Genomic DNA, 21112 nt, shown 5'->3' on the forward strand with positions numbered 1-21112 from the left:
TATTTCTCAACAAAAAAGATATGATGTTGAAGCTTTTCAGCTTACACTCATCAGGACAGATGCAAAAATACCAAATTTCAGAGGAAGCAACTATTTATATTGCATTTGTTCAAGGTGCTGCTTGTTATGTTTAACAGTCAGCATGTTTATATACTTTTCAGAGAAGTGCATATATTATCATAGTGTGTGACCTGAGGCTATAAAGATCTCATACTCCAACTTAATTTGGATAATTTGAAGCATGTAACTGTACTAGAAGCATGCTCCTATTTTAATGTGATCTAATATTAAGCCCGGACACACATGCCTGAGGAATGTAGTGTATGTAAATGATAGGTGTAATAAATGTATGTTGAATTCTTCAAAACGGCGATATCCACATCCAGTTTCTTTTGTTATGGGAAGTAACATAAGGATTGCCATTTCAAGTAAGTCACCCTGTTGGAGGTACCCATATTGGGTAGCTGAGAAGTTGGCTCTGATAGGTTGAGAAATTTCCATAGAATTCACCAGGGAACTATTGTCCACCATGCTTTTGCTTAATTCAAAAAGGCTCAATGCTTGGACATGTGCCTTATTCCTGCAGAGGACAGCTCCACGTGTATGAATGCGTGTAGAACAGTTGCTCATGGAGAAGACAAATTGGTGTTAGCTTTGTATTCCAGGACAATCTGGAGTAGGAAGCAGTTTTATAAAACATGGGGAGGGTAGTCCAAGACATTGAAGAAATTATTTAAGAAATAATAGTCTTTATTTTCAACAATTACTATCTTGGTCAGTCGACTGACACAGTAATGAGGATCACCACAGGCATCCATAATCATACTGTGGACTATGTAAAGCAAAATCTCATTTACAGAAATCCAATTAAGGTGCAGTTGACCAAAATCGATCCTTGTTCATCAGGGTATTCATGTTCAAATACGGTAGCAAACTGCTCAACAAACTGAAGTGTTCTGCAATAATGAAATGTTCCCTTTTAAAATCATGAATCAATGTGCTTTCAGCTGGATTAAAAAAGACAACTTTGGGAAATGCAGGGAGCTGAACAGGATCCTTTATCCTCTCTCGAACTGCAGTGCACAGATTCATTCCTGAAGCTGCCAGTTGTACTGGGATGTATAGGGTTAGAAGTCCATTGAGCTGTGGGCCAGGTAGTCCTTCCGTCCAATGTTGCTGACCTGCTTTGTCTGCATGGCCTCCAGTTTCGGACAGTCTGTGATACGATGGCCCAAGCCACCACAGAAAGTACAGCCTCTTTCACCTGCACAAAGAATCAGAATTCCACACAAATATTAGCAAACATTTTTCCATCAGATCTCTCTGGAGCTCATGCAGCATAGATTTAAATACTGCCTACACAGGAAGATCTGCCTCAGAGGCAGCACGAGCCATCAGCAGCATGACCAAATCTAAATATTACAATCAATCAACAGGCTCTTTATGCATTTTGCTGAGGTATTACATCAGTGAGAAATACTGACATTTATCCAACAGCCTTAAGCTGCCTCTAGCCACATGGAAAATATTCAAGCAGGTTGGGAAGAAGTGTGGACAATGCTGTGAGTGAAGCAGTAGGAAATACAAGGGAAAGCAGAGTGGTGGACAGGAGGGGTGGGTGATGATGGTAGAAAACATGAGGGGGACTGGAATGTATGGTTGGGGTAGACTATCAGGAGTATGAAAAAGGTATGGCACCAAAGATGATATTGGTCAGAGGGTGTCATTTGAGTGGGAGGGAGTTATTAGCAAATTTCACGTAAAGCAACTTTCTCAATGACGTGTTTCTTGCTCCAGAGTATGGAACCCAACATGTTCAACAGGCGTGTTTGAACATATTGAAACGTAAACAATTTTTTGGACTGCTTCATCAACGTTATTCTGAGACTATTAGATCAGAAGAGGGATTTAAATTAAACAGTAGAAGGCAAATCGATCTGTAAATTTCCTCTCTCAGGCAGATCATCAGACCAATTCCAGAGGCAGAATGTATTGTTTCAAATCATGCCAGTATTATAAGGCCCAACATTATAATTCTTGGTTTTAGCTGAGGAATGCAGAAAGCCCAGGTGTTTTCCGCAAGGGAGACAGAGGAAAACAAAATAAAAGAGGAGATTTTCATTACTGGTTTCATTGCCTCATTAGCAGAGGCCAGCCAGTGTGCGGAGCTTGTACAGATACCAGGAAGAAATTTAGTTTTGAAAAACTCAGATCTTCTGAAGTGTAAAATGAAGCTGTTAGTCATCACTGGAAATGAGCTTCTCTCAGCACAGCCTCATGGTACACCACTCAAAGCCCAGTATCTCTTGGAATCTTACTATGCATAGAATGACTGCTGTGTTTCTCTACAGATGTGAAGGGTGATTATGGTGCAAGACATCATATCTGGCTTTTCCAAGTTGGACAAATGAAAGTTGAACAGTTAAAGCTGCTTGCCATTTACAGCTGACATACCTCCAATATCCAGCATAGTCTCATCTCCTGTCTGAAGGACTTGAAGAACAGGTGGGACTTTCTGCTTAGCTTCCAGCAACAGAGCCTTCAAGTCCATCAACACTGACTCATCTGTGAAACATACACAAGTGAGCCTCACGAACACGAAAATGCACTGATACACTCTAAGAACATACATCAAGTTTTTTTTACCCCCAGTATATTCAATACGTATACAAGTTTGCCCAATGCAACAAGACTGCAACCAAGCAGAGTTACAGTACAAACTATTCACAGGTTATTAAATATTTATACACCCTTGGCCACAGTGCAGCTTCACAAAAACGGGCTATCAAGCAACACTCATCTTTCATATGATCAATCTATCCATCAATTGAGATACAACAGTGTGCAGGCTGCATGTGTGTGCTAGCATTGCAACCAAAATAGATTTTGTCCATGCCTTGTCTTCACATACACGAGATTTGTAATGTGAGACAGAGTGTCAGAGTAGAAAACCTTGCCCTCCTGAATCCTTGGTCATTGTATCTCCTCCCTACCAGCCAGACTGAGGGCAGTGACTTAGCCAAGAATGGAAATGCACCAAGGGCTGTGATTAATGAATTAAAGCATTCAAACAAAATAAATTCAAACCTTCACTAGAACAGCGTTAAGTCTGTTTAAAATTTTCTGAGGTTGTATTCACTCATTTCCTGTTCTCTGGACAGCACAATGTGTGTTTATTGCCTATAATTACTCCAAAAAGGGGGTCAGTTAGCTTAGTTGGCTGGATAGCAGGTTTTTAATGCAGAATAACATCAACAGCATTGTCTCCATTTCCACACCAGTCAAAAGATGAATGAAGAAAAACTTACCACATGCTTTGTTGATGAATGTTGTGGCTATCCCAGTTTTCCCTGATCGTCCTGTACGTCCAATTCTGTGAACTGAATATAAAGGATGTGCTCGGATTGAAGGGATTTTCAGAAACAAAGTGACTCAGACATTGGTAGAATACATCATCAATACAAAGATCAGCATCATACAGGCAAAGTGTACTGAGTGAAGGAGTTTATTTGAATTTGACTTGTCACACTCTGGCATCTAAAGCATTATATGTGAATATATGTTCACGTACCAAAGTCTGCTTCAGTCAAATCCCCAGGGAGCTGTGCATTAAGCTCCACTTATACCATTAAGCACAGTGATATCCTACTCCTTAATTTACCATGATTTCTGAAAAAAATCCAGAAGGAGCTCAATTATGTTTCGGTGGAAGAAATGAGAAAACAAAGAATTTTAAATTAAGCAAGCCGATCTTTGATGAGATAAGAAATAAACTGCTGACAGTAAACTGGGCTGAGCTGTTAATTGCAATCATACAGACAATGGAAAACATTTGAGGTAAAATCAAACAGTACATGTTTTGTACTGTACAGAACATGGCAGTAAGCGGCCATGGTCAAAAAATAATATGAAGTATCATCCAGCTAAAAGCTTTACACTAACGGAAGCAACAACTGAAGCCTAGGAGATGGAGAGAGTTATAAAGTGCAAAACAGGGATAAAACATCAAGCAATAAGAGATTTAGAAGGCAAATATCAAAGCTAATATGAAAGTTTTACAAATATTAAAGAAAAAGTGGTAAATAGTAAAGAGAGGTATGGTACTGGAATGGATAATACAAGGAAATCTAAAATAATTCAAGGGAAGAACTTGCTGCTTTTAATGCAAGGTTAAACTATGGGAATGGAGAAAATAATGGGACTTAACATGGACAAACCCATGGAGAACACAGGAAATGGGAGGCAGCTATACAGGCCCTTTGAGCATTCTCCACCATGCAATGGATCATTCTTGATCTTCAACTTCAACAGCACTTTCCTTCCAATCTCCATATTTTTTGATTTCCTAATCTAAAAATATTTCTTAGCAATGAATTTACTCAATGATACTGAATGACTGAAAATCACAGCTTTCTAGGGAACAAAAATCAAAAGAGGCACAATCCTAATAGTGAAGAAATTTCTCATGCCAGTCCTAAATGGCCAAACTCTTATGCTGAGACTGTGACTCCATGTTTCTGATTCTCAGCCAGTGTTTATCCTACAAACCCCAAAAACCTTACATACAAAATTATTAGCTGTCATTCTTTTAAACCACAAAAATGAATGTCTATTCTACTCAACCTTCCCTCATAGAACAACCCTAGGAAACAACCCAGTGAACCTTTGTTGTAACACTTCTAAGGCAAGTATGCCTGTTCCTCAGGAAATATTTGGAGTGGTGCAAATGAACAAAGTGGTCCTAATTTCTACTTCTTTGTGTACTTCCTGATAGCCCTATTCTAATTTTACGATGGTTTTGCCTGGAAATATAAAAACTTTAACATCAACTCCAGGCTGACACTAAGTGCAGTACTGAAGGAGTGGTGAGATATTGGTGGTGCTATCTTTCAGGTGAAACATTATACCAAGGCCTGTCTGCTCTCTCAAGTCAGTGTAAAAGATTCCATGGTGCTACTTCAAAAAACAACAAGTAATGTATCACCTTGTCCTGGGCAATATTTATCCCTCAGTCAACATAAACAACAGAGACAATAATTTCTAGTGATATCACATTGCTGCTCGTGACAGTAAATTAGTTTTTGGTTTTTGAAAACAACGAATACATTTTGAAATGTACTTGTGGCTTTAGAGTGCTTTGAGTGTCATTAGATCATTAGGCTCTAACATAAATGCAAGTTTTTTTGTATGTTCCTCACAGCTTGTTGCCCTGCTTGGTTTTATATTGTCAGCAAACTTGAATATATTACACTTACTTCCCCCCATTGATATAGACTATATATAATGAGGTCTAAGTACTGATCTTTGCTGTACTCCACTAGTTACAGCCTGCCTTTCAAAACATTAAGAAATGTTTAATCCATGTTAAAACAATACTCACCAATCCCGAGTCTGGCAAATCTACATACAAAGATTCATTGGTCCCCCTCATCTATTTGACACACTAAAACCTCAAAACATTCTTACAAGATATTTCAGACTTGATTTCCCTTTTATAAAATCTTGTTGACTGTTTAATCATATTATAAACTTCCAACTGCCCCCATCCTTGTTAAGATTCTCTCACAGTGCGGTTATGCTATCTAACCCATAAGGATTATTCTGGAATCATAGGGTTTGTTCTGGAAAGTTGGAGCCAATGCATCTCTGCTGCCACCTTTTTAAAACCCTAGGATTTAGGTCATCAGGTCGAAGGAATTTGTCAGCTTTTAGTCCCAGTAACTTCTCTGGTACCGCTCTTGACTGTAATGAACTACTTTAATTTCCTCGCTCTCACTTGACCCGAGGTTCTTCCAATATTTCTTTGCGTCTCCTACCGTGTGCAGGCAGATGCTAAATATTTGTTTGATGTGCTGCCATTTTCTTAATATCCTTTATAACTTTTCTTGCCTGTATTCATGATTGCTAATCTCTCCTGTTCTACATCCTTCTTGAAACTCTGGTAATCTGAGTTTACTCTGAACCCATTTTCTCTCATACATTTCTTCTGGGATGACTGAAATTTACAGACTGAATTGTACAGATTTTTGTACAAAAATAGTACCAATAGACATGGAGCAAAGGCAAGAAAACTGAATTGAGGTGCAGTCATGATGAAAATGCAACATGGTATGAACCCGAAGGCCTCCTCCAGCTCCTAGGTTGTAATTAAACAGCAGACAAAACACAGCTGCAATTGACTAAACTAATACGAGATTCGAAGGGGCCCAATAACCTGTGTGTTCACTAATGCACCTTTAGAATAGGGAACTTTTCTTACCGTAATTCTCAATCTCTTCAGGCATATCATAATTAATAACATGCTGAATATCTGGGAAGTCCAAGCCTTTCGATGCTACATCAGTTGCCACAAGAACATCCTTCTTCCCCTCTCGGAATGCCTCAATGGCTTTTGTCCGCTCTTCCTGGTCTAGGAAGAAATCATATTAGATTGTTCAATCAGTTGCTATAAAGCTGTGGTATTAGGATGAGCTTATGCTCATCAATCTTCCCTGGCACATTTTACCATACACAAGCCAAACATCCTTCAATATCAGCTAATTTTTTTTATTCACTCAAGGGATGTGGGCCAAGCCAGCATTCATTGCCTATCCTTAATTGTTAACAGTCAATCACATTACTGTGGGTCTGGAGTCACATACAGGCCAGACCAGGTAACAATGACAGATTTCTTTCCCTAAAGGACATTAGTGAATCAGATGGGTTTTTTTTAAACAATCAACAATGGTTTCATGGTCATTAGACCCTTAATTCTGGATTCTTTACTGAATTCAAATTCCACCGTTTGCTATGACAAGATTTAAACATGGGCGCCCAGAACATTAGCTGATTTTCTGGATTAATAATCTAGCGATAATACCACTAGACCACAGGCTCCCTGAAAAAAAATCAAACTCTGAGGCCTATTTGATGAAGAATGGAAGACTTTCAAACTCAGCAACAAAATGTGTATCAATATTGAATTTTCAACATAAAAAAATTAGGGAAGGATTATAAATGGTGTCCAACTAGTAACACCTACATTCCAGGAATATTTCTTCAAAAATCCCAAGGAGCCTCACAAGGGTGTTATCAAACATTACTGGACACAGAGTCACGCATTAAAGCACATGACCAAGTTCATGGTCGAAGAGGTAGGGTTTTATGTAATGTCTTAAAGGAAGAGAACAGGGTAGAGAAATGAAGAGCATAGAAAGGGAACTCCACAGCTCAGGACCTTGGCAGTTGAAGACACAGTCAGTAATGGTGGAACAATTAAAATCAGGAATGCTTAAGAGGCCAGAATTATATCAGCATAACTATCTTAACAGGTTATAGAGCTGGACAAGATTACAAAGTCTGAGGGCAATGTGATGGGAATATCTGAAACAAGATAAAAATTGCTCAAAAACAAAAAAACTGTTTAACATTTTTATCTCTTTTTACCAATATTTAAGGATGAAAATATTAAATTTATGCTGTTTAACAGGAAGCCAAGGTAAGGAATTGAGCACAGGAATGATGGGGAATAAGAATTAGTGCAAATTATGATATGGATGGGAGGATTTTGTTAACCCAAGTTTCAGAAGGGAAGGGTGGAATTTGAGACAGCAACCAAGGAACCACGAAAATAATCAAATCCAAAGCTAACAGTGGTATGAATAAGGGTTTCAGTGTGCTTGATTTGAGGTCAGGGTGGAGTTAGGCAATATCAGGAGTGGACATTGACGATGTAAGGATTGAGTAAGTATGGAGCGAAAAGCTCAATTCAGGGTCAGTTACAATGCCAAGGTTGCAAACAGTAAGTTTCAGTCTCTGACCATGTCAGGGGGGACAAAGCAGAGTTTTCTGATGGAGGCCAAAAAATAGCTTCAGTCTTCATGCAGTTTCAAATCAAACTAACCATTGATAATATACTCACACAATCACTATTTTACATATGATCTGTGAAATAATATTAAAAAAATTTCCCTTGCAGGTACATTCACTTCAGAAACGCCAGACAGATGTGGAAATGGAAAAGTGAATTATGGAAACAACACTAGGAAATACCAAAACAACATCATTAACGTACAGCTGTTCATCATGTAACCGTATAAAATTTAAAATACAGCCTTTCATTATTTGTTATATAACCATTAAATAAAACGTAAAGTCATCTGTAGCATAACCAGAGATGGTGGAACACAAAATCGTCTTAAATTTTTTTTGCAACAAGGAATCATGTAAATATAGCACATCTTATAACCTGTAGTGAAAATACTTGTAAGTTGCATCCATTTTTTCATGTTTCCTGATGACTCAAGACACAATGAAGCCCGTCATCCCTCCACTTGTCCCACCAGCTGAGATTCAGGCTTCACTGACCTCCCGTTTGTCCCTACAGCTTCATGCCCTGTTGCCTGCTGAATTTGATTCAGGTTCTGCTCCTCTACCACTCCATAGGGTCTGCCAGATCCTGCAGTTCCACCAAGTGGCCACGAGCACAGCAAACCCCTAAGTGGGAAGAGTGATGGCTTTCCAAAGTATGCTCTCACTATTATCATTGGTAGAAATTTTCCAGACAGTCTCCTCCCGGCTTTGGCCACATTGCTGGCAACTATCAAAAAATTAAAATGGCAGAATTCCAAGTTGGAATTCCACAACATGGTGAAAATTTCTCACCCTTGGATAAAATACAGTCGTTATTTTCATTATATACGCACTGAAGTGTTTCAGAGTGAAGAAATCTGTCTCGTTTGCACAGAACGTTACACTCTCAGTTAGAGTTTCCCTATACTGAAGTATAAGCTGACCCAACTCATTATTTTCTCCATCTCTTCCGAAGATAATGCCTAGTGGAGTAGAGTTATGAGGATAAAGAGTCTATGCTGGAGCTTACCTTTCCCCCCGTGTATAGCAACAGCCTCCACACCCTTCAAGAGCAGATATTCATGAATCGCATCCACATCAGCTTTCTTCTCCGCAAATATCAACACCTAAAATGTATATCAATGCTGGCCATTAGACACCAATCTTCTCAGCCTTTACAAGTCCCCGTTCTCTTCACTTTGGCACAATGTCTCGGGAATTCACAGCTTAAATAAAAATACATATTTCCTGGCCAAGTTTCTGCAATGGAGAATGGAAACAGAAACAGAGACTGCTCGTATTCTCAGAGAAAGCTCAGACTGCAAGTTTGGGCACGTGAACAGCTTAGTATCTCAAACCATATCATTCTACTATTCACAAACCCACACACGTACACAGAGTCATACACACACGTACACAGAGTCATAGAGTTATACAGCACGGAAACGGACTCTTCAATACAACTCATCCACACTGACCAGGGATCCTAAATAAATCTAGTTACATTTGCCAGCATTTGGCCCATATCTCTCTAAATCCTTCCTATTCATGTACCCATCTAGATGCCTTTTACATGATGTAATTGTATCTGCCTCCACCATTTCTTCTGGCAGCTCATTCCATACATGCATGACCCTCTGCGTGAAAACATATTGCCCCTCAGGTCCCTCTTAAATCTTTCCCCTCTTACCTTAAACCTAGGCCCTCCAGTTTTGGACTTTCCCCACCGTAGGAAAAAGACTTTTGCTATTCTCCCTCTACATGCCCTCATTTTTATAAACCTCAATAAAGTCACCCCGCAGCATCCACGGAAAAGAGCCCCAGCCTATTTTGGTTCTCCCTATACCACAAACCTGCTAATACTGGCAACATCCTTGTAAATTTTATTTGAACCCTTTCAAGTTTAACAACAACTTTCCTCTAGTAGGGAGATCAGAACTCAATGCAGTATTGCAAAAGTGGCCTCACCAGTGTTCTGTACAACCACACCATGACATCCCAACTCCTATACTCAATGCACAGACCAATGAAGGCAAGCGTACCAAACGCTTTCTTCAACACCCTGTCTACCTGCAACTCCACTTTTAAAGAATTGTAGACCTGCAACCCTCGGTCTCTTGGCTTGGCAACACTCCCCAGGGCCCTACTATTAACTGTCTCATTCCTGCTCTAGCTTTTCTTACCGAAATGCAACATCTCACATTTATCTGAATTAAACTCTATCTGCCACTCATCAGCTCAATGTCCAATTGTACTCGGAGGTAACTTCCCTCACTCTCTACTACACCAATAATTTTGATGTCATCTGCAAATTTACAAACCATACCTCCTATATTTACACATGCACAGAAGACTTTACAGACAAGTAACACACATAGAGCGAAGTATACATAAATAAGCAAAAACGAGTCATCTCAACAAGGTGCACTGCAGCTTACCAACCTTTCAAATCACAATTTCTTACAGCTCAGAAGGACAGGGGCAGCTGATTTGTGAGCATTCTACTCAACTGCAAGATCCCACCCCCAAGTCAAACACCAGCACAAGTCTCTGTACAATCAGCTAATGGAAACAGGGTTTGAGTACCTTGCCGCTTTAACCTGGTAATGATCTTCTATGCTTTTATCAGATTTTCCCTCAACTTCTTTTGTTCCAAAGACAGCAACATTAGCTTCTCCAACCTAACCTTGCAGCTAAAAATTACCAACTGCTTGAACCATTCTGCACCCTGCAAAATATTTTCACATGTAAAGGGTTTGGCCGAAATTGGAAATAATACTGTAGCTAAGGTGTAAGCAGAGATTTATAAATGGATCATTGTTAACATCCCCACTTCTGTGTTGGTAACTCCTATTTATGAAGCCCAGGATTCCATATGCTTCACTCATTAAGCTCTCAAAATGTCCTGACCTCTTAAAAGATCATATATATGAATCCACATATCCCTCTGTCCCTGTTCCTAACAGTCAGCAAAACTCCTTGGGGAGATACAGCAGTATAACTTATATACAGGCTAGAGTTATCTCTGCACTGTTCCATCAAACACTCACTCCCAGGGCAGGTACAGCAGTTTGAATACTGAACTGAAGACCATCGGTCAGCAACGTGTTCTTCCTATGCCTGAGAGTTGACAGATGCATCCCACACTGGTAACAACAGGAGTATTTGTATATTGTGCCATAATGCTCATGAATTACTGAGTGGAATGTTTCATGACACAAAAGGATTTAATTGCCAAACTGGACTAGAGTGAAATGGTGAAGTCAATTACCGGAGGTGGTGTCTTCTGCAGACATTCCAGCAAGTACACCATCTTAGCTTCTTCCTTCACATATTCAACTTCCTAAACATAAGAAGACATTAGCTTGTCATTCATGTTGACCAACACTCCAAAGATATACACTGAAGGAAGAAATGTCATGGCACAATGGCTTAAAGTTTTCAATATGAACACCCCATTATCCAATTCCCCTGTAATCCTCTAGCCTCACCATCAATTTGAAAAGGAGAGACTGTTTTATTTTATTCATTCACAGGATGAGGGCATCATTGGCTAAGACAGCATTTATTATCCATCCCTAATTGCGAGTGGGCAGCTGAGAGTCAACCAAATTACTGTGGGTCTGGAATCACATGCAGGACAACCCAGACAAGGATAGCAGTTTCAAGGACAAGAGTGAACCAGATGGATTTTTCCCAACAATTGACAATGGGTTCATGGACATCATTTGACTCTTAATTCCAGATTTTAAAATTGAATTCAAATTCAACTATCTGCCATGATGAGATTGGAACCTGGGGTCCTAGAACAATGCTTGCGTCTCTGGATTAACAGTCGACCACTAGGTGATAGTGGTAACACCACTAGGCCATTGCCTTCCATTTTGTACCAATGTGAGCTGTGTAAGATTTTTCAGAATCACAGGTTATGTAAAAGAACTAAGTTAATCTTACACACCACTCCTTAATTCCTCTCAAAAGTTTTAGAGTGAATGCAAGAAATCACGTCATTTTCAAACATATATAGGTCCGAAAGGGATCCTTAGCTCCTCAGAGGTGCATGGCCTGGTTGCAGAGCCATACTGTGAAAGAACAGACATCCTATATTTGAGGCGGTGGCCAGAAAAAGGCATGCTCTTTAAAAGAATGGCCTGAAATAGACAGGGAAGAACATGAATGGAAATTTGGAAACAGTTGTCTGGTAATTTATTGGCCAACGCAATAATTTGGCAACAAGTACAAGAAAGACAGAAAGAAGCAAACAAGAACAAAAATGATAGGACTGGAGAGTAGCGCCAAAGAAAAACAGGGTGGAAGACGTAAGAGATGTGTGCAAGATGAGGTGGTGAAGGGTGCATGATAATGAGATCTTGGGACAGGGAGAGGAGTGGGAAGTATAGAACAGAACGAAAGAAAAAAGAATGGAATGTTATCATCTAATCTGGTTTGAAGAAATCCCTGGAGACCTGAGAATGTGGGTACAGGTGATGAATATATTAATTCAGGGTCAATTTGGTGTAAATTGGATGTATGAGAAGCTAGTAATCTGTCAGGGTGAGTTTTATGGAATGTGATTAACTAAAATAAAGCTCTCATTACAAGTGTGGACTTGAACTCGATTTGAATACATATATCTTTTTGTGTAAAACATAGAAAAGAGTCAATGAATGATGTTCAAAATATAGTTATTATTATTTGGTAAATATATTTCTTATTCATTATAAATTCATGAGGGTTAGGTCATAGCCTAGTGGTTTAATCGCTACATTATTATTCCAGAGATCCAGGTAATTTTCTGGGGACCTGGGTTTGAATCCAACCATGACAGATAGTGGAATCTGAATTCGGTACTAATCTGGAATTTAGAGTCTAATGATGACCATGAAACTATTGCTCATTGTCAGGGAAAAGCCACTTGGTTCACTATTGTCCTTTATAGAGAAGGAAATCTGCCTCCTTACCTGGCCTACATGCAAGTGCAGATCCACAACCATGTGGTTGACTCTTAACTGCACTCCAGGCAATTAGGGATGGACAATAAATGCTGATGCCACCAATGACACCCAATTTTTCAAAAATGATGTTGACTGTGGAATAAATATTGGCCTGGACTCCTGTGGTCTTTGAAATTATGCCACTGAATTTTCATATTAACTTGAGAGAAGAGACGACCTTGGTTTAAGCATTAAAATTTGTGCTTAAGTCCCGAGATTGGATCTGATCCCATAAGTTTTGACTCAAGAGGGATGAATTAAAGGTCACAAATTGACACCCACTCCACTAAACCAGAACTAACAGTGAAATAATACATCTTTCTTATTTAGCAGATGGACAAGAACAGGAGAATTTTCTGGAATAAAGCACAAGCTAGAAACTCTTAGTAGGTGCATCTGTTGAACTTGGGTAGAGTACCTCTGGATTGGGAGGCAGGAAGTCGGAATTTGGTGCTTGTAAAATGCTAGGGGGGAAAGCATCGTGTGGTCCTTTTAAAAGATGATGTGCTTTCTCTATGCTTAGAGATTTAAAAAAAGTCTGTGAGCAGCTTGAAAGTCCGCAAGTACAGAGAACACCCAAAGCGAAACATTTGTATCAAAAGGCTGTACAGTTAGCAGGCCAAGTAGCAATTCTGTTTTGATTCCAAGACAAGTTTTGAATTTAGCCAATCAATTTGAACCAGGCACTTAGGTACCAAAGACCAATTAAATATAAATCTGCTGGTTTTGACAACACAGAACCAATCCTATTATAAGAAACTGACATGTCATCAAGGGTATAAAAGAGGGGGCAATTGGGCAAAGACAGGAGAACTAACTGCCATATGCTAGAGTTAACAGCTCGCGAGAGAATCGCTGGCTCTCACTGGTTTCTCCAAGTCTTAGAGAAAGCACCGTCTAAGAAAAACTAAACGTACCAATGGCACAACCAGTTAATATTCCTGACAGAAGAACTGAAGGAGCAGGTGTTCCTGACAGAACATTCGACAGAGAAGGCACAGAGCATTCCGGAAGACATGTAATCCGGCTGGTGTTCAAGGAGCTATCATCTGCTCTCTGGATATTTCCTCAACTGTAATATTTTTCTGACTGCAGTGCTTCTGCTATCTTTCCAGTTGCAAATTCCAGCAAGAGATTTTCAAATTGTAACATGAAGTTGTTCAGAGTGGGACTTGTATTTATTGGAACAGCCTATTATTAGAAGCTTGTTTTATTCGGGAATAGTTAGTAGTTAGAAGGGATTTATTCAGTTTGTTAATATTTTAGTTAATTTGTTCACTGTTACAGTGGGATAAATAAATTGTTGCTGGTTGATTGTAAAGTGAGTGACAAGGATTTGTTTTAGTTAACCACTAGAAGTTACTGAAAAGCAGGTTATACCACTGTTCACACTCCTCTTACAGATTGTATGACAAGGTGCTCCTCAGTTGTAGTTTTCGAGGGTCGATCTCTGCTTTATAACAGACCTGTACAGGTCAAGGACCCTTCATCAAATTTACCTGAACCATTATTTATCTTTCTCTCTCCACAGATGCTATCAGATATGCTGAACATTTCCAGAATTTTCTTTTTTATTTCAGAGGTTGAGAGAGTTGAGAGCGTCAAGCTCCTAGGAGTGATGATAACTAACAACCTGTCCTGGACTCCCACATAGATGTGACGGTCAAAAAGGCACAACAACTTTCTTCTTCCTCACGCGGCTCTGGAAATTCAACATGTCCAGAAGGACCCGTACCACTTTTACAGATGCACCAAAGACAGCATGCTATCCAGGAGCATAACGGCCTGGTAAGGCAACTCCTCTGCCCAGCACCTTAAGAAACTACAGAAGGTTGTGCACAGCTCAAAACATCATGGAAGCGAACCTTCCATCCATGGACTCCATTTACACTGCTCGTTGCCACGGAAAGGCTGCTAACACCATCAAAGACCCCTCCCGCCATGGTAATGCTCTCCTACAACCTATTGTGTCAGGCAGAAGATACAGAAGCTTGAACACATGCACCAACAGGTTCAAGAACAGCTTCTCCCTTGCCATTATTATACTGATAAATGGACTCTCTGACTTCAAACAATGTTGATCTTGTTAATGTTGATCTTGCAGTGTAACTTGTATACCTCACTCTGTCCAGGCACCCTATGATCTGTATGTTCTTGCTTCCTATGATCTGCCTGTACGCTCGCAAACAAAGCTTTTCATTGTACTTAGATACGTGACAATAAATCAAATTAAATTAAATCCAATCAAATCAAAACAGATTTCTAGTATCCACAATATTCTGGTTTGGAATTTATGAAATCTTCTTTGACAATTTGACGTGGTACAGAAAGCAGCATGGGGCTATTTTAAATGTCTGTCAAATCTAAACTTTTAAAATGAAGCTCAGAGTAAAACTGTTGTCAGTTCTATGAAAAAGGTTCCCTTAAGCCCTCAGTTTTATACAAACTCACCTGGATCACATCAAGACTGGCAGCTCCTGCTCGACCAACATTGATGGTGATGGGCTTCACAAGGGCACTCTTAGCAAAGTTCTGAATCTTTTTTGGCATGGTAGCACTGAAAAGCAGAGTTTGGCGCTGGCCCTATGGGAAGGTATAAACTGAGGTCATTATGACCCAGAAAAAGCTTCAAACCAGACAGAGCACTCCAACAGACAAATTTACAAAATCAAAGCTTTTCTACCTCTGGCCACAGACTGGAACTCCCTCCTACCCAGTGCAAATCACCATCTCTTTTTAGGGGTTAGCTTTATGTTCCAACAGCATCTGGTGCATATCCATTACTGTTATGGCCACATGGAAGGTTGTTTGGGAAGGCTGAAGGGATTTTTTCCTACTAATTTCCCCTCTTCCAAGGTGGAAGGAAACAATCCCAGATGAGATCACTAAACTCACCCACATAACCACTGCATTCAGGGGAACACAGGGCTCACGATTTGGAGCAATACCTTAAATGATAGTATGCATGGGGGACAGAACTTGCACTAAGACATTATAACCAAGTCAAGGTGATAACCAGCCTCAAAGGTCCAGGGAAATAACAAAGCTGCCACTCAAAGTGACCAGCAACTCCCACCAGACAGCGTTTCACCTGAGAATAGGGTCAAATTCTGTCACAGTTCCCTTTCCCAAATTGAATATTTTGCCATCATCAACTATCTGAGCTCAGGTGCCAGTTGCCCATAAGACAGTAACTGACATCCATCAGTATAGAGACAAAGATTGGGAAAGCAAGCAGAGGGGATGATGGACGCAAAAGAGGTACTTCACTAACATCACCAAGTTTCCATGTAGATTTCCAGGGGTGTGCAGGTCTGCGGCAGTTGGGTGGTAATGATGGTGGGGATGGTATGATGGGGGTGTTGTACAATCCAATGTACCCATTTTTATTTTATTCTAAGTTTGCGTGTTTTTCCTTGGTTTACGTCATTAAGCCAGGGCCAGCTTAGCACCACTGTAATCCTTGCCTAAGTTTATCACATAGCCATAACACTCAAAGATAGTTGGGAAAAAATGACTACAGTCAACTGTCACCTTAAAGTAGGAGAAGATGGTGCGAATGTCCTCCTCAAAACCCATGTCAATCATTCTGTCTGCTTCATCCAATGCCAGGTAACGACAGATATCCAAACCTACCATCTTTTTTTGTAGAAGATCCATCAGACGACCAGGAGTGGCAACCATCATGTGCACACCTCTGCAGAATGATAGGTGACAAGCTATAAAACATGAATTGTTCATTGTACTGAGACATTTACTCCCCAGAACAAAATCCAAGGCAACTTCTTGTAACCCATGGTGCAAGAAGTGTAGCCCACCAGTGGTCATTGGGCCCATCACTCAAAACAGCTAATATTTCCTCACCAAATCGATTTCAACATTGTTGAGCCTTACTGACTGGGACTGATGCCAGTTCACATTCTCAGCTCAAACAACATCTAGGCAACTGTTTTGATGAAAAAATAAGGCTAACTATCTCCTCCAAAAATCCTTCCCTTTTGAGTTAAAAGAGGCAGCCTACTAATTAGAACCATGGCAAGTTATAGCTCAGGAGACCATTCAGCACATTGGATCTGTGCTAGCTCTTTGCAAGAGCAATCTTTGACTGCTTCAAGTATTTGTCAAGCTTATCCTGATGCAACTACCCCTAACTCCATACCCCAGGACTGTTCCATCCAAAACAACCCTCCAAGCAAAGAGATCTCTTCAAAACTCTGTTCTCATTCCAGGCACACATCTTTAAACTGACGATTCAATAACTGCCCAAACAGAGGAAACTCACTATTCACTGTATCAACTCTCTTTATCATTTTAAAAAGCTCAAGTATTGAAAATGTCTTCGATTCCTTACTTCTCCAATGGAAACAGTCCTAATATTTTAACGTAATTGCAGGTTCCCAACCTTTACTATCCGGGTGAACAGTTCTCTCCGGATTTAATATCATTTTCATAATGAGATACCTAAAACTATACACAGTACTATCATGGTGACCTCAGCAACTTTTTCTACAAATTCCTGGTTACTTCTGTACCAAATGACTCTATTAAAAGATTTAAACTTCTATTCGAATTTTTGATGGTTTCATAACTTGATATCTTCAGAAGTAACTTACACTAAAATGCCTCAAATTCTCCATATCTATCAGTTCCTTTACATTCGAGTTCTAAACACATTATTCATTCTTTACTTCCAAAAAGTACTTTTGTGAACAGTCCATTAGAGAGAAGCAATGGTATCGTGGCATTGCCAACTAGTAATAGAGTCCAGGTAATGTTCTGGGGACCCTGATTTGAAGCTGATCACAGTAAATGGTGCAATGTGATTTCAATTAAAGTCGAATGACGACCATAAAATCATTACTAAATATTGTAAAAATCCTAATGCCCTTTAAGGATGGAATAGGTCCCTAGCTTACATATGACTTCAGATTCACACCAATGTGGTTAATTCCTAAATGTTCTCTGAAATGGCCTAGCAGGCCATTCAGTTGTATCAAAACCCTCAGAAAGGTTCTTCTGGTGCAGTGGACCAGGAAGCCTAGGTTCAAGTCCTATCTGTTGCAGAGGTGTATAATATCTTCTCTGACAAGGTTATTAGAAAATAAATAAAAAGAGATCAGTTTTTAAGTACCAGTACCATGGGAGAAAAAAAATCAAAATGCTAAAAAGTCTCAAAAAAGTATAGAACAGGATGGACCACTTTAGAATCTTAACATGTACAGCATGGAAACAGACCCTTCAGTCCAACTCGTCCTGGTCAACCAGATATACTATATAAATCTAGTCCCATTTGCCAGCATTTGGCCCATATCTCTCTCAACCCTTCCTATTCATATACCCATCTAGATGCCTTTTAAATGTTGTAATCATACCAGACTCCACCACTTCCTCTGGCAGCTTATTCCATTAGCGCACCACCATCTGCATGAAAAGGTTGCCCCTTAGGTGCCTTTTAAATCCTTCCCCTCTCACCTTAAACCTAAGCCCTCTAATTTTGGACTCCCCCACCCCGGGGAAAAGGCCTTGTCTACGCTCTTCATGATTTTATAAACCTCTATATGGTGACCCCTCAGCCGCCTATGCACCAGGGAAAAATTGTCCCAGTCTATTCAGCCTCTCCCTATAGCTCAAACCCTCCAACCCTGGCAACATCCTTGTAAATCGTTTCTGAGCCCTTTCAAGTTTCACAACATCCTTCCTATAGTAGGGAGACCAGAATTACAGGAGCAAATTACTGCAGATGCTCGAATCTGTACTGAAAACAACAAATGCTGGAGGCCAGAGTGGGCCAGACAGCAAGCCAATGCCCCGAGTTCAGATGACTCCCCACCAGAGACGAAGCGAAGCGCGGAGGGGACAGCACCCACACCACAGCTTGGGTTTGCAGCAACTTAGCACCATCTGGAGCAAGTGTCGCAGTTGGCAGAGCTTGTGTAGGATACTAAAGTTCACAACAGTTATCCAGCCTGGTTGAACACTATCTGGACCAGGCACCAAGGTGCCAAGGGTGCAGAATGCAGATTGTCCATCACCAAAAGTAGGACCAATACTCACCAAGTTGGTCAAGTCCTACAGGAGTCTGTGGCAGGTGGTGAGGGAACCAACGTGAGAGAAAACCATACTTGACCTTTTCCACACCAAATCTCGCTGCCACAGATGCATCAATCTATGACATTACCAGTAAGTGTGACCACCACACTGTCCTTATGGAGATGAAGTCCCATCTTCACATTGAGTATATCCTACATGTTATGTGACACAATCACACAAGAGATACAAGTGAGACTGACTTCAAACAGATCTGACAACTTAAGACTAGGCATCCATGAGGCATTGCGGGCTAGAAATGTACTCAAACACAATTTGCAATCTCATAACCTGAACTAAACCCCGCTATCTCATTACCATCAAGTCAGGAATCAGCCCAGGTTCAACGAAGACTGCAAGAGGATATACCAGGAGCTGGAATCTGGCATACCCAAAAATGAGGTGTCAACCTGGTGAAGCTACAAAACAGAACAACTTGTGTGCCAAATAGAAAGTGATAGACAGGGCTAAGCAATTCCAGAACCAACTGATCAGAACTGAGCTCTAAAGTGCAGCCACACCCAGTCATGGATCCATCTTGGCCTCCTACAGAGACCCCAGCATCACAGATATGAGTCTTCACCATCTTCGATTGGGCCATGGGATAGCATGAAGCAGCTGGAGTCACTGGACACTGCAAAGGCTACTGGCCCTGACAACATTCTGGCAAAAGTACAAAAGAAGTGCAATCCAGAAACTGGCGCACCTATAGCCAAGCTGCTCCAATTCAACTACAGTACTGGTGTCTAGCTGACAATGTGCAAAATTGCCGTGGTGTGTTCTGTACACAAAAAAGGAGAAATGCAACTTGGTCAATTAGTCTTCTCTCAATCATCAGTAAAATAGTGGAAGGTGCCATCAATAGTGCTATCACCTTTTGAGTAATAACTGCTCATTAACGTTCAGTTTTGGATCTTCCAGGGCTACTCAGTTCCTGACCTCAATACAACATGGGCTCAAATATGGAGAAAACAGCTGAATTTCAGAAGGGAGGTGTGAATGACCAAAACTGGAGTCAACAAAAATGGGAAAATCTCTCCACTGGCTATAGACATATTTAGCAGAAGGGAAGATAGTAGTCGCTGCTGGAGGTCAGTCTTCTGAGCTCAAAGACCACTTTGCAGGTGCTCCTCAAAGTAGTGACCCAGGTCTAAGCTTGTTCAGCTGCTTCACCAATGAGGTCCCTCCATCACAAAATCAGTAGTAGGGACGTTCGTCGATGATGGCACAATAATCAGCATCATTTACGATTCCTCAGATACATGTCCACATACATCAAGACCATGCAAACCATCAGAGCTAGCAAAATTTTATGAACAAATCATGTGTGACTAATTTGCCAGAGTTCTTCAAAGAAGTAACAAGCAAGGTAGATATTGGGATCCTTCCAGAAGGTATTTGATAAGGTGCTGCACAAAACATTAATACACAAGATAAGATCACACGGAGTTAGGGATAGTTCATTAGCTTGGATTCAGAATTGACTAATCGACAGAAGGCAGAGAATCAGGATAAACAGGCCTTTTGCTGGTTGGTAAGATGTAACTAGCAGAGTGCCACAGGGTTCAGTCCTGAAGCCTCAACTATTTCGATCCATTTTAACGACTTGAATGTGGGGATACAAAGTATTAAAGCCAAATTTGTAGATTACACTAAAATAGGCGGGAAACTATGTTGCAATGAAAAAATAAGAAATTTAAGTTAGGTGAATGTTTAACGTGGATAAGCAGGAGGTTATCCATTTTGTTTGGAAGATTAGAAAGAAAATCTATTCACCAAATGGAGAGAAACTTCACAGTGCTTCAGTGCAGAGGGATCTGCATGTCCCCATGCACAAATCAGAGAAATCTAGTACGCAGGTACAGCAAGTAATAAAGAAGACATGTGAAAATCTGTCAGTTATTGCAAAAGGGATAGCGTATAAAACTGGAGAAGTGTTGAAGCAACTGTCAGAGGCATTAGTGAGACCAAACCTTGAGTAGTATGTACAATTTTGGTCCCCTTACTTGAGGAGGAATAGTTGCATTGGAGGCAGATCAGAGAAGGTTCACTAGGGGGTTCACAAGGGGTTTGTCTGATGAAGAGATAGTAGAGGCCTAAACTGCTCCGTCTCTAATTTAGAAAAATGAGAGGAAATCAAATGGAGATACATAAAATGCTAAAGGGGATTGACAAAGTAGATGTAGAGAGGATGTTTCCTC

General features: G+C 40.3%; 1 protein-coding gene across 2 annotated transcripts in view; it reads right to left on the bottom strand.

The window, feature by feature from the left end:
* Positions 1 to 729: 729 nt before the first annotated feature.
* Positions 730 to 21112, bottom strand: part of LOC109929158 (probable ATP-dependent RNA helicase DDX41) — a 47457-nt gene continuing 27074 nt past the window's right edge. For both annotated transcript variants that reach the window (XM_048610783.1, XM_048610784.1), the window contains 8 exons: positions 16359 to 16521; positions 15276 to 15407; positions 11102 to 11173; positions 8861 to 8957; positions 6260 to 6409; positions 3309 to 3380; positions 2455 to 2565; positions 730 to 1264 (listed from right to left, as the gene is read on the bottom strand). In XM_048610783.1, coding sequence (XP_048466740.1) covers positions 1128 to 1264; positions 2455 to 2565; positions 3309 to 3380; positions 6260 to 6409; positions 8861 to 8957; positions 11102 to 11173; positions 15276 to 15407; positions 16359 to 16521 — 934 coding nt within the window. In that variant the 3' untranslated portion in view covers positions 730 to 1127. The remainder of the gene's footprint in view (positions 1265 to 2454; positions 2566 to 3308; positions 3381 to 6259; positions 6410 to 8860; positions 8958 to 11101; positions 11174 to 15275; positions 15408 to 16358; positions 16522 to 21112) is intronic.

The sequence above is a fragment of the Rhincodon typus genome, chromosome 23 (genome assembly GCF_021869965.1).
Source record: "Rhincodon typus isolate 14 chromosome 23, sRhiTyp1.1, whole genome shotgun sequence".
In the NCBI taxonomy this organism is placed as follows: domain Eukaryota; kingdom Metazoa; phylum Chordata; class Chondrichthyes; order Orectolobiformes; family Rhincodontidae; genus Rhincodon; species Rhincodon typus.